Source organism: Electrona antarctica (assembly GCF_951216825.1).
Source record: "Electrona antarctica genome assembly, chromosome: 15".
Classification (NCBI taxonomy): Eukaryota; Metazoa; Chordata; class Actinopteri; order Myctophiformes; family Myctophidae; genus Electrona; species Electrona antarctica.
In genome coordinates, this window is record NC_136796.1 from 12,237,521 (window position 1) to 12,249,801 (window position 12,281).

The 12,281-nt window shown below is 41.4% G+C and overlaps 1 protein-coding gene across 1 annotated transcript; it reads right to left on the minus strand.

Annotated features, from left to right (window-relative positions):
• Positions 1–8,704: 8,704 nt before the first annotated feature.
• Positions 8,705–11,839, minus strand: edn1 (endothelin 1). The gene is made up of 5 exons (XM_079522506.1): positions 11,471–11,839; positions 11,020–11,173; positions 10,740–10,886; positions 10,306–10,404; positions 8,705–9,687 (listed from the first exon to the last, which is right to left on the minus strand). Exons 1-5 carry the CDS (start codon positions 11,529–11,531, stop codon positions 9,549–9,551), a joined length of 600 nt encoding a protein of 199 aa, XP_079378632.1. The 5' UTR covers positions 11,532–11,839; the 3' UTR covers positions 8,705–9,548.
• Positions 11,840–12,281: the final 442 nt, after the last annotated feature.

Below are 12,281 nucleotides of genomic sequence, written 5' to 3' on the forward strand. Positions count from 1 at the left end.
GTGAGTGTGCCTGACGTGTTCATGTAAAATTATGTCCTTGAATGCACATGAGTGATCAACGGTACAAGGTAATGAGGACTCCAGTGTATAGAAGACAAGAGTGAGAAAGTGCCTTGGGTGTTTAAGGGCCCTGTCGTTTCATGCTACAATGTTATTATCCCCTTAAAGAATCTTCCATACCGTACATAGGATTAAAAACAGTGCTGTTTTTCCATGTTGATGCCTTGGAGGCTGAACCACCCAAACGACAGCGAATCATCTAGGAAACAATCCCATTTTGACCGTTCCTGCCTGAGACTTGGCAGTAGCCAACATGGTTGAGGTTCATCTAATACAGGGGTTCTCAACCCGTGGGTCGCGACCCCTCGGGGGGTCGCCAAATTATTTTGGGGGGTCCCCAAATTATTAAAAAAAAAAATATATATATATATATATTTTTTCTTTTTTTGCAACTGAATGGCTGGAAAAATGGAAATGAAGAGTTTACATACACATAGTGCATAAACTTTCCTTAATGATTATATCTGGTTTCAGTATTTATGATATATTTTCTCTATTATTAAGGTTATTTTTGTATTGCAGTTTGTATTGGGGGTGCGTGGCAGGGGTCGCGTGACATGGCCAAAGCATTTCCGGGGGTTCCCAGCCAAAAACGTTGAGAACCCCTGATCTAATAGGTGACCCGATGCTTTTCTTTGCACTTTGCACAGACCTGTTCCTCACTTCAAAGAAGCTTGGTGTTTACATCATGGCTGCATCCACATTTGGACCAGTGCATACATGTCAACACTCTCATTCCAGTGATATCCCGTATTTTTAGAACCCATTTGAGGCGGATCCCGTATTATTGTTCCTCCCATATTTCACTGCCTCAGGAGGAGATTAAACTTGTGACCTTCCAATGAACTTTGTGGATGCAAGTTAATATGAGCAAGAAATTGTAGCCTTTTTCAGCTTGCAGTTATAACTATCATGTAAGTCCACAAAAGCCAACAATCTTGTTAATTGTGCCACTGCTGCATCAAACATCAAACCTCAACCCCACATGACGTTACCGACTCCCTGTTGGAACAAAGACTTGAAAATAATTGTTCTTACTCTGTCATTGATAAACATCTCTTTAAACACTGCATTAATTATGGGTATGACCATGTCGACAGTCTTTGCAATCTGATCGGCATAGATTATATTCCATGAAGCTTGATTAATGGATATGGCAATGCAATGTTCTTATTTTGGCAATATCTTCATTTTTTTTCCTTTTGGCTTTTTGCCCTTATTGATAGATGACAGTAGACTGACAGGAAATGGAGAGAGAGAGGGGGGGGGGGGAGTGACATGTAGCAAAGGTCGGCGGGATTTGGAGCCGAACTGCATCAGCAGCCTATACTGTAGGTGCCCGGACCACTACCCTATAGCTGCCCGAGTCATTTTGGCAATACCTTAATTTTTATTTTTATACACCTGCACTTCTGAAGTTAAAAAACAATAAATAAAATACATCCAGAATTATCTAGAGTACTGTCAGTGCGCCCGAGTCCAAGTTGGCAGCAGCATTTGTTAGCATTTCAGATGTGACTAATGTCAGATCCAGCAACAAATTGTTTCACTGACAATGGAAGGGCATGTTAGATTCCAAGGCCCAACATGAACAATCACCTTGGCATGGCTAAAGACAATGAAAGGCCGCACTAACGACGACGATGATGGAGTAAAAAAAGACCTTGACACAATGAGTCTAACCCAGACGTTTATCATTTGGCAGCCGCCCTGTCATAACAATAACTCGGGGTTCGTACTAGTGTTGCTGTCCTGGCCCTGCATGTGACTCTTGTCGCTGGCTGCATGATGGAGGAGACTCGGAGCATGTGCACACACAGTTCAATGCCCTCATTATGATCTGGATATTCATGCTCGGAGTCACTAGTGCAGTGGTTCCCAAACCTTTTCATGTCAAGGACCCCTAAATTGACATGAATTAGCCCACAGACCCCAATTTGAAAGGATACGCCAAGGACCCTCATAAGAGAAGATTTTTACGGCAAACTCTGAGAGTGTACAAATGCTTAGTACACTCTCTGAGTTACAGACCCATAAGGGTCCATTTGGTTCCTAACTATCATTTAGCTATCATTTTCAACCTTTATTTATAGTTCTCAGATTTCTCTAGCCTGTCATTTCTGACGCAGGCAACATGACAGTGATTGCTAACACCAAGAGCAAACACACCTAGTAGAGGTGTATTTATCTGGTCTATTTAAAAGATCAAGGAGAGTGGACCTCTTTTGTTGTTGTTTTTGGTCTAGTTGGCTCAGAGATCAGTTGTGTTAATTTTAGATCTACACAGGCATCCTTATACTATAGCAATCACTATTGTCATCAGAGAAGAGCGTTTATAGCACAAGCAGTTGGGAGTTGACACCAAAAGTATGTTGAACTTTGTTAATGATTGAGTGTTTTGCACTCCATACAGTAGTGTACATGCGCATGGTTATGAAATAAATATTTTGACTGTGCGTGTGCGTGTGCGCGTGCACGTGCGCGTGCACGTGCGTGTGTGTGTGTGTGTGTGTGTGCGTGCGAGCATCAATCTTTACCTTTCTTAGCCCCCAGCAGAAAAAAAGCTGACGGAAAGATCGAAATTTTAAAAAGCAGTATGCAGATAATGTATCATGTAAAGAAACAGAAAAGAGGGAGAGAAAGTTAAATAAAGATGGAGTGAGAAAGAATGAAAGATCTTAAAGCTTAATCTCCACCTGCCTAGCAATGTAAACAAACACGCTGACAAAGGAGGGCAAAGCAAACAGCAACTCAGGAGCTCTTACCACCAAGTGTTGCCATGCATGACTGTTCCTAAGCATTTTACCTCAATATCTTTGGAAAACCAATGTCACCTTTTTCTATTTCGCTCGTTCATGTAGAGGGGACATTCTACCAGAAACGAACATTTCCACTTCTAAAAATACATATCATGCCATCTCAGTATTTTTTTATTTGAATAAATGTTTTTTATACATGCCCTTTAAATGTCAGGCCCTGTCACAGACAAATGTGTATGTTAGAATTGCTTCTTGCTATACAAATTAGATACAAATACTTTTCTCATTCTTCACATGTTCCTGATTGTATTTAATATAGTTCTATAATTCCTATAATAGAAATCAAAGGATATCTTTCTTTACAAAAAAGATCACACCCGTGTGAACTGAGTGGTGTAAGGTCTTATATAGACTGATCAGCTGTGGTCTGACGTAATGTCTGACGTAATGAAATCACACCCGTGTGAACTGGGTGACCATAGCAACCATGCAAAGTTTTTGGTACGAACAGACAGACAGACACGTAAACTAACAAAGCCAGTCGTAGGAGTGGTTTACACCACTCAAAAATATAATAGACGTAAGACATAAACCCACCTTTATCTACACAATTCAACAGATTAATCCATCAATAGCTTCTTAAATGATCAATTTTGCAACAGAAGGTCGCAGTTAACTATGGAATCGTGCGTTTTTTGTCCGTCAGTGTATCACTCAAAATCCCCATACATGGGGAAAGCCCCCATATATTGTGCCCAGGTCTCGTGACATCACTATGACATCATCAGGGATATCATAGTAAATGCGACCTGCTGTCGCAATTAAACCCATATATGGAGATCCCTGAGGTCATCAATATTAGTATGTGGATATATGTCAGAACCTGTTCTGACATTCCATATGTTGATCCTTCCCCATCCATCCTTCTCCCTTTTGACTGATACCTAAGGACCATATAAAATAGCTCAAGGCTGTATTGCTGATTACTTAGCTTAGGACCCCCGTAGTGGTGTCCGGTTAGAACTTAAACCAGGATGCTTTGACTTCTGCCTTCTCCCTGAAGCCGACCCTCTATATATTCTCCGACCAGGCTTGTCACGATGACTAAGCCAGTTAGATCTGTCCATATATGGTTCTACCATATCTATCTGATATCAGCACTAGGTCGGCTCGGGCCCAAATATAGGGATTGTCATACTAGACATGTCGTATGCCATATAGCCCAACGTCCTAGTCAGAGTCTTCGTTACAGCCAACCTGTCTGTCCATTTAAACTCTAGACCGGCCTGCCCCAAAGATATTTGTGCAGCGTCGCCCGGCAGCCGGCTAAAACTAGAGTTCTCAACAGGCCCGAAAATTAAATCCCGGCCCTACCTGGGCCCTCATCAAACCCTGTACACTCAAGCCACTGCCCCCGCTGCCACCCTTAGATCTCCATATACGGAGCTGACCTGTTCTGACATTCCATATGTTGATCTGAACTGTCAAACAGTTGCACTACCTCCTGAGCCACTGCCGCGTTGAAGAGCGAGATCGAGATCATCTAGAATGCTCTCAACCTCCTTTTCCTGTCTGTCTCTATGTTGTTCTTTGTTTGTCCTTCTGTGTCCTCCGTGACGCACTGCAGGTATGCTAGCCAAGTGAAAGATAGGGATGGATGGATGGATGGATGGATGGATGGATGAGGGAGAACCGTTTCAATAAAATGGAAGACATATTTATCAGTACATCTTCTGCACCTCTGGTTAGGCAGAGGTTTTGTTTGACATTGATGAAGAGGGTTAGAGAGTGTAAATAATTGCAATAAATGTGGAATTCTCCGGGTGCAACACTAAAACAAACATGTTCCTTTCGTTGCAGAATTGATGGATGCTTTGAGATGTCAGATGTACACTGTATATATAGCCTAGTTTTTTATCGTCTGCATGAATTCATGATGTGACTGAATGGGTATCAACATGCTTTAGTCCATTACAAGACCCAGAGTTTATAATTCCATACATTCTGAACATTCCCTTACCTTTAGGTGTGCACATGAACATGTGGATGCCAAGATCTGTTCTTAGATATGAAGCTCTAGTAACATTTAGTGAAATTTTGAAAGCACATATGAGCTCAGCTATACTGTAGTGACAGAACTTAAACTGAAAACTCAGGTTGTGTCACTCACAGTCACACACTCACATTTACGTCACCCATCATATCAGAATGTGTTGGGGATTCTCTCCCACAATGCATGGTATGTGTTCTTGAACTCAGACGACTGAAGGCAGTAAGAGTGGTAAGGTGGGGTGGTGCTTAGAATGGGATTACAGGCAGACAGAGTGCTGAAAGACACCTGCACAGATTCCCATAATCAACTCTTGTGGAAGTGTGTCATCGCATTGGCCCAGGTGTGAGGACAAAATGACAAAATTCACATATAAAAGTTATCATTCTAACTTTCTGTTTGCCTAAAATAACAGATTTTCAGCAAGCAGCTCAACTTAGACACAGGTCTCTCCTTGTCCGTATAGCTTCTGCTTACCTGTCCAGCCTAGTCCTTGGGGTGAGTCAGCCTACTGAGGTAGGCTACAGTAATTAATCCACTCTAAGCCACAGCAGGGTTTCGTGAGATGTGTTGGCACCGCTGGGGCTGTTCGCTGAAAAACAGGGCGTGTGGAGGTATCGCAGGGCGTCGGTCAAACGTCAGAGGTTTAGTCCTGTACACCCCTCCCTGACTTTTCATGCACAGAGTTCCATTGTTTGGCTCCTGGGCCCGAGAATTCCTGTCGAGTTGAAGAGATTCCTCGCACTGTAATGGGCTATTATGTTAGTACTGGACCTATTCAATAGACTAATGACTTACGCCAAACGCAATGTCTCTGGGGAGTCCCGTGCATAGAGCTGCATAGCTCAGGGGGTGAGTGCCATTGTGCTCGGGCCCCGGGCCTGTCCACATGTCGTTAACCTCTTCAGGGGCCAGATACTGTACAGTGTACTGTACATGGAGAATCCTGCTTCAGGTGATTTGATTTGATTTATTTGATAAATTCATGATACACTTCACCAAGGTGCGGATAACACAGTAAAATTATCCGGATAGTGCAAAAAGTCAGACAACTTCATTCCATTGCGGTCCCAAAATAAGTAATTGCAGCATAGGTACAACATCTAACTGATAACACATGGGTTATTCTATTTATAGCTAAATAAAGAACACTGTAGTAATAACATTCAACAACAAGACGGTCATAAAAACCAATGTACAAGAGATAAATAAATAGAACATTAGAATTAAAAACACCCAATACCAGCTATAGGTCCAGTGCAGACCAACCAGGGGCCCTTGGCTCTATTCTAATTTACCAATTCTTCAACAGATTTTTAAAACTATTCAAATACTGTTCTTTCAGAAAGATGCTTCTGAAAGATTGTGCTCATGATCATGCATCCATATTCGTAGATTACGTGTGTCACCCAGGGCATTGAATGATTTAGAAGACAATTGTAATTTTGCTAAGATGTGTAATATGTAACTTTGTTTCTTTTTGTTTGATATTGTCAGAATATTTTCTCATGTACTGTAAAAACCACAGAGAACAATACTTCTGAAATAAGTGATTGATGGTAGCCAGAAAATATTTTAAAAAATGTATCATCTGTTCCAGCATCCACATATCACTTTCCCCATCACTGATTATATTACAATTTGTGGACGGAAATCTTGATCATATCAAACTTAATTTCTTGTCGACTTCATAACATTTTCCTCTGCCGTCCCAGGAGAATGATGGAGGTATCATCAGATCTCTCTCAGTCAACAGAAGGAACATGCCTATCATGGTAGTTCAGTGGTGGCAGTAATGGCCAGATTAATACACAACTGGCTAGAGCAAATAAAGATTGCCCAGGCAGAATCATCTAATTTCCAGGCAAGGGAATACCATGCACTTGACTTTGCATGCATACAGTTTAAATCCTGCTTACCACCTTTGTTCTATGTGATCCCATGCAATCCATCACAGCTTTCCAGTTTCTCTCAGCTGCCTGCTGAAGCAGACATATCATAGGGTAATCTTAAAAAAACAATAGATCTGTGATTACAGCACTATTGTTATTGGACTTGTACTTAGGAGAGCATGGGAGTATGTCGATATGTAAGCCAGGGGCATGTGTTTTGCTGTGTGATTTGTTTGCTAAATGGGCTGGTTAGATCATTTGCATCATTTGGTTGTTCTGTTGCCAGTTCAAGCAGGTTTTTGATGACTGACATGGATGTGATATGAAAGCTTGAGCTGAGAGTAAGTTCATTTTTACAACTTGCATCGTATGCAAAACTGAGATTTATATGTGGCAAATCTGCAGGTCATAATCCCTGCTTTGCAAAAGATGCAAAAATTGCCTGGTGTTAAAAATGCAGCTCGGGAAGTGTCCTCTTTGAAGTTAGGCCTATAATAACTGCATAGGTAAAGCCCCCAGCCACTCCTCTCCCACTCTCCAGAATGTTATAAAACTGTTTTTTTAAAGAAGAAATGCCATGACTCATCTTCATCACCATCCTCTCATCCTCTACTTTCCATGGTAAGCTCAGCCTGATAATCATTCAGGACTACATAATGTTGTTTAACTTTAAATTACATTTTAATGTCTCGTATAAATATAACTTTTAATCCTCTCCCACCTTTCCAAACTCAAGTCTGTCAAACTGTCATTTCTAGGAAGGGTTCATGAAGTAAAAGAGAGCAGGGAGGATGAAGCCTTATTTATGCCGGATTTATACGTAGGTGTGGTCTGGTGTCGTGCACCCAAAATTGCCGATCTACAAGCTTAGACTGCGTGCAACAAAGTGTATCAAGCCCTTTATAGTGTACTTCATCGCATGACCACCTTCCTGCGACAGTATAGGGTGCAGTATACTTAACAGCTTGGTGAAATGGAAGCTGTAACAGAGCATATTATATGTAGAGGTGGCTGTGGTGCATTGTGGAAGACAAAAACCCAAACCCCTTCCAAGGCAAGGCTTGGTAAAGGATGATGATTAAGGGACACCAGCTGCAAATAATAGCCTTTATCTTTTGATGACCTTCAGAGTGGAGGGAGGCAGGTTTCTAAAGGCCAGAAACGGCCAGTTAAAAAGAGGGGCCTCAGAGTGGCTATGCCTTCACTGGAGCTGGCTGGCGCTGAAATATTTGTCACCAAGTCATTTCAGCAGAAAGTGATGTTGCGGATTGGAAGGGACAGACTGGCACTTTGACAGTTTTGCTTGTCATTACAATTAAGGCCTTTCATTGTAAAATAAGAATAATATCTTGGTTGATGCTTTGAAATATGGAAGTGTAAACACCTATACTGAAGCAAACATAATCATTCAACCCCACTATTTTCGCTTGTTGAAGAAAATGCAGTGTTTACATTTTGGTTTGGCACAAGGATGAAAGACAGCTAGGTTAGTGTTTTCTATTGCACTTAGATTGGCTTCAGCATAAACCCTTTCTGGTCTGCACAACTCTCACTGATCTCGCGCTTTCTCTCTCAACACTGAACTTAAAATACTTTATTTATGGGTATGATTAATGACCCCCATTATTCACAGCTGTAAACGAATGTGTTCACAGTGGCAATGAAGGTTTGTGCTTTTTCAAAGTTTCTTTATTTCTATAATCCAAGACAGTGAACTCTCACTTAATCCTGATTTACTTAGTTGTGTGCAGGTGTGTTTGAGTTTGTAGATTGGCTTTCTTTTGGGTGTGTGACAGTCATGCTTTACTGTCCTTTGATGTGAGATGTCTCTATTCGGCTAATGGTCTATTAAGCGGATGGTCTGTAAGAATCAATGAGGGTGTTAAATGATTTAAATAAGTAAGTCACTATTTATTTTTGCAAAATGTGGCCAGAATTTGGCAATGTGTTGACACAACATTTCATAGAAATGACAAAGCATGAACAAAACATGATATGATAGACCAATATGACCAATGTGTAACATGAATAAATAAAGTAGAAGGTAAATACAATTTACATTAAATATTTAGTGAAACATTAATTTACAATTCAACATGTAGAGAAAACTCCCAAGAACCATTACATAGTCGCAAAAAACGGACTAAACATGGAATGGTCTGCTACATTAATGTACAGTTGTACACTGTACTGTACTGTACTGTACTGTACTGTACTGTACTGTACTGTACTGTACTGTACTGTACTGTACTGTACTGTGAACAGTGTGCCACAAGGCACATGATCATTATGCTTGGATAGGCTTTAAGGTTTTTGAATCCAACTGCATATTGGACAAAAACTGAACTTTGAAATTGGAATCACAACTAATACTGGGATTATTATTTTCAGCAAAGCAATGCCATTGGTTGTGAAGTCCCATTGGTGGTCTTTTGAACAATATCAGAGTGATAGACTAGACACATGATCATGTCTCCTATCCTGAGATGATCACTGAAGATCCATTTTAGTCCACAAGGGTCAATTCCTCTCTATTAAAGTCACTTGAACTCCCAGTATTGGGTCTGACTTTCTCCCCTCATATTTCCAACGGAGAGCACCCAAGTCCGGTCGGTGGCAGATGGACTTTTTCCACTGTCGCAGAGCCCGCTTGCCGGCCTTGCGTGCAACATCGGATGCCTTTCTGAGGGACCACTGTACACAGAACGTGGCTCAGTAATGGCAGATGTACGGAGAGGAGGTTCCTCTCTATCTGGCAAGGTGTGCAGATTCTCAGTCTTATTTTCCTTAGGAGGCTGTGCTTTCTCCCTCCCAGGCTCTCGCCCTGTGGTGCTGCCTCACCCTCCACTTCTCCAGCAGCAGGCGAGTCTTCAAAGCAGTCCTGAGTGCTACAGCTGACGTTGCTCTCTTATCACTGCCGTTCACCCTGTAGACAATCGAGGAAAGGAGAGACAATCAGCATTCTCAAACTCAAACCACTGATCGGCCCTGAAAGCTAAGCTGGGTGGACCTGCTGTCAGTCATTTTCGACAGAACCCAAGGTATGCTAGGTATCAGGTCCAGTACAGTTTTAACCTGATACACACAGCAATGTGAAGTTTCCATTTATTAATGTGTCAGAAAGAGCAGACACTTGGCGCCGTAAGCTGGTAGTGGGTTTCATATAAGTCATGATGATACATGACAGCAGTTGTGCCAGTGTAGGGCTCAACTACCCCACATCAATTTGACACTTTTGTGAGGGGAAGTGATACAATTTACTTCTGGGAAATTCCATAAAATCCCAGCAATTTACCGTGTCTCAGAATTATTATTTTCTTTTTCTCATGATGATTTAGAATTCTTTGCTTGAGGGATGTAATTCCTAAAAAGTCTTAGCCCTAAGACACATCAACTAGCCTATAAGTGACATCGTGCAGGCTCATTATGCACACATAATGATGCCTCTAAAGACCTGTGCCTTGAAGTTATAATTATCGTGTACATTTATTTTCCAAATACACTTGTGGTATTTGCCACCATCACTGTGAGCGGTTTGTCTTACCTTTTAATCCTGCTCGTTTTGCCTGCCAGCGTGTGTTTGCACTGCAACTTGCCATCGCCCTCGGCTGAGAGGATCACCTTGTCTGTCGACATATTATACCTGTGCACAAGACATAGAGTAATATTATTGGAATGGTGTACATTTTCAATTAATTACCCCATGTTTTCAAAATATTTGGGTGGTTTAAAAATATTTAGGAGATAAGGTTACAAAACTAGTTTCAACATGTCTTATAAATAGATAAAAGAGAGCATGGAAAGATGGATTGGATTATTGGGCAGCTACATGATCAGGTATACAGACTGAACGCAACAACATTGCTTTGCAATGGCTCGAACAGTCTTATGAATTGTTTAGACAAGTTGGAACTACGATAAAAGTGCGATATGTTATTACATAATAAGCAGCGCAAGCTGTAGTGCTGTAGCCTGTACCTGAGGCGGTTTTCCATCTGACAGAAGTTTGCACACGCATTGTCATTTTCTCGGACGCACTTGCAGCGCGGGTCCTTCTTGGTGACCTCGGTCCTGACAGCGCGCCTCTTCCTAGGAGCGCTACCCAGACCGTAGGAGACGATGCGTCTGTGGTGCGTGGGAGAAAAAAAGAAGAAGAAGGGGAAGAAAAGCCAAATTAGAATCAATTTGAGTCGAAATTGTGAACAACGTAGAGCCATTATAAGTTGTAGAAGAACTATCTTTATTGTTATTCACTCACTCTGGCGTGTTGACCCATATGATATCCAGGTGACAGAAGTAGACACACTCCTTGTCAAGGAACGTGGCGCAAGAGCATCGTTTGGTCCTCGCGTGGTGCACCGGAGTGACCGTAGAGGAGGCAGTGGGCGTCTCACCGGCAGGAGCTGATAGGGCTGCGATTAAAAAAATAAATTTAGTATTTACAAATGTAGTAGGCCTGCAAATTAAAAACGACTATAATTCGCCATTGCTAAAATATTTTGATATAGTTGGATATTTAGCCTAAATTAGTATAAATAGACGTTACATGCAGGGTAAGAAATGTTGTGTTAGTGTATGTTGTAGTTGTAGGCTAATTAGTCTTAATATAATGTGTCGTGTATTAATCTATTTCGTAGAGACAGTGTGTCGAATAGCCTACTTTAATTAAAGTTTTGTTTTTTTGTTTTTTAAAATATATTAGAACTTACCTGTGTGCAAAATCCCAGAGTACATCACTGACAACATGGGAAATAAAATGCGTAAATCCATTTTCCCTTTAAATCAGTAGCTCCTACAAACAAATTATTGATGCAAGAAAATGAATAATCCGTGTTGTTTCAAAAGTTCTAAAAACCCAGCAAAAATCGTGCATGCCTCTGACTGGAGCGTTCTTTAAGATATAGCCAAACTAGCGCAAAGACATCACCACCAGCTCAAATGTCTTTCTGACACTGTGCGGCCCCCACATGTGCAACCCATGACTTTATACAAGTGCTTTACCACGTCCCCTCCTCCTCTCCAGTCGCGTGTATAAAGTTCTGGCCTTTGGCTTATTCGCAGACAATGCTGTTTGTTAATAGTCACCGATAAGCAACGTGCAAGCCAAGATAAGAACTTTGAAATTCCTTGGTTCCGAGTGAGGGATGGGGCAGACGCGGTGTGGCTGTGACTGTGCCAAGTTCTTATTGGACTCCCCCAGGCGAGCAATTGCAGCATTCATACAGCAGATGGCAGGCAAGTAACAACTATCCCAAGCAGTTTCATAATAATAAGGGATCCTTGCAGGATTTGCATTTGAAAAGGAAACTAACCTAAATATCGAAGAATTACAATGAGGCTGCGGGGGGCGTCGTTGGCCATGTTGATTAACTTAATTTTCTCTTTTAAGGTAATTACCAGATATATTTCCATTTAAGCATTGGGCTATATGTCAGTTGGATTGCATCAAATTAAGAAATTAGTAGTCTACACTCCATATGGTCTGCATCAAGTGCACTACTAGACCCCTGAATTAGGAAA

Coding starts and splice junctions, on each gene's coding strand:
- edn1 (XM_079522506.1), bottom strand. CDS start 11,531: ATGGATTTACGCATTTTATTTCCCATGTTGTCAGTGATGTACTCTGGG. Junction 10,405..10,739: donor CAGATGGAAAACCGCCTCAG/GTACAGGCTACA, acceptor TCTTGTGCACAG/GTATAATATGTCGACAGACA. Junction 9,688..10,305: donor AAAACGAGCAGGATTAAAAG/GTAAGACAAACC, acceptor GATTGTCTACAG/GGTGAACGGCAGTGATAAGA.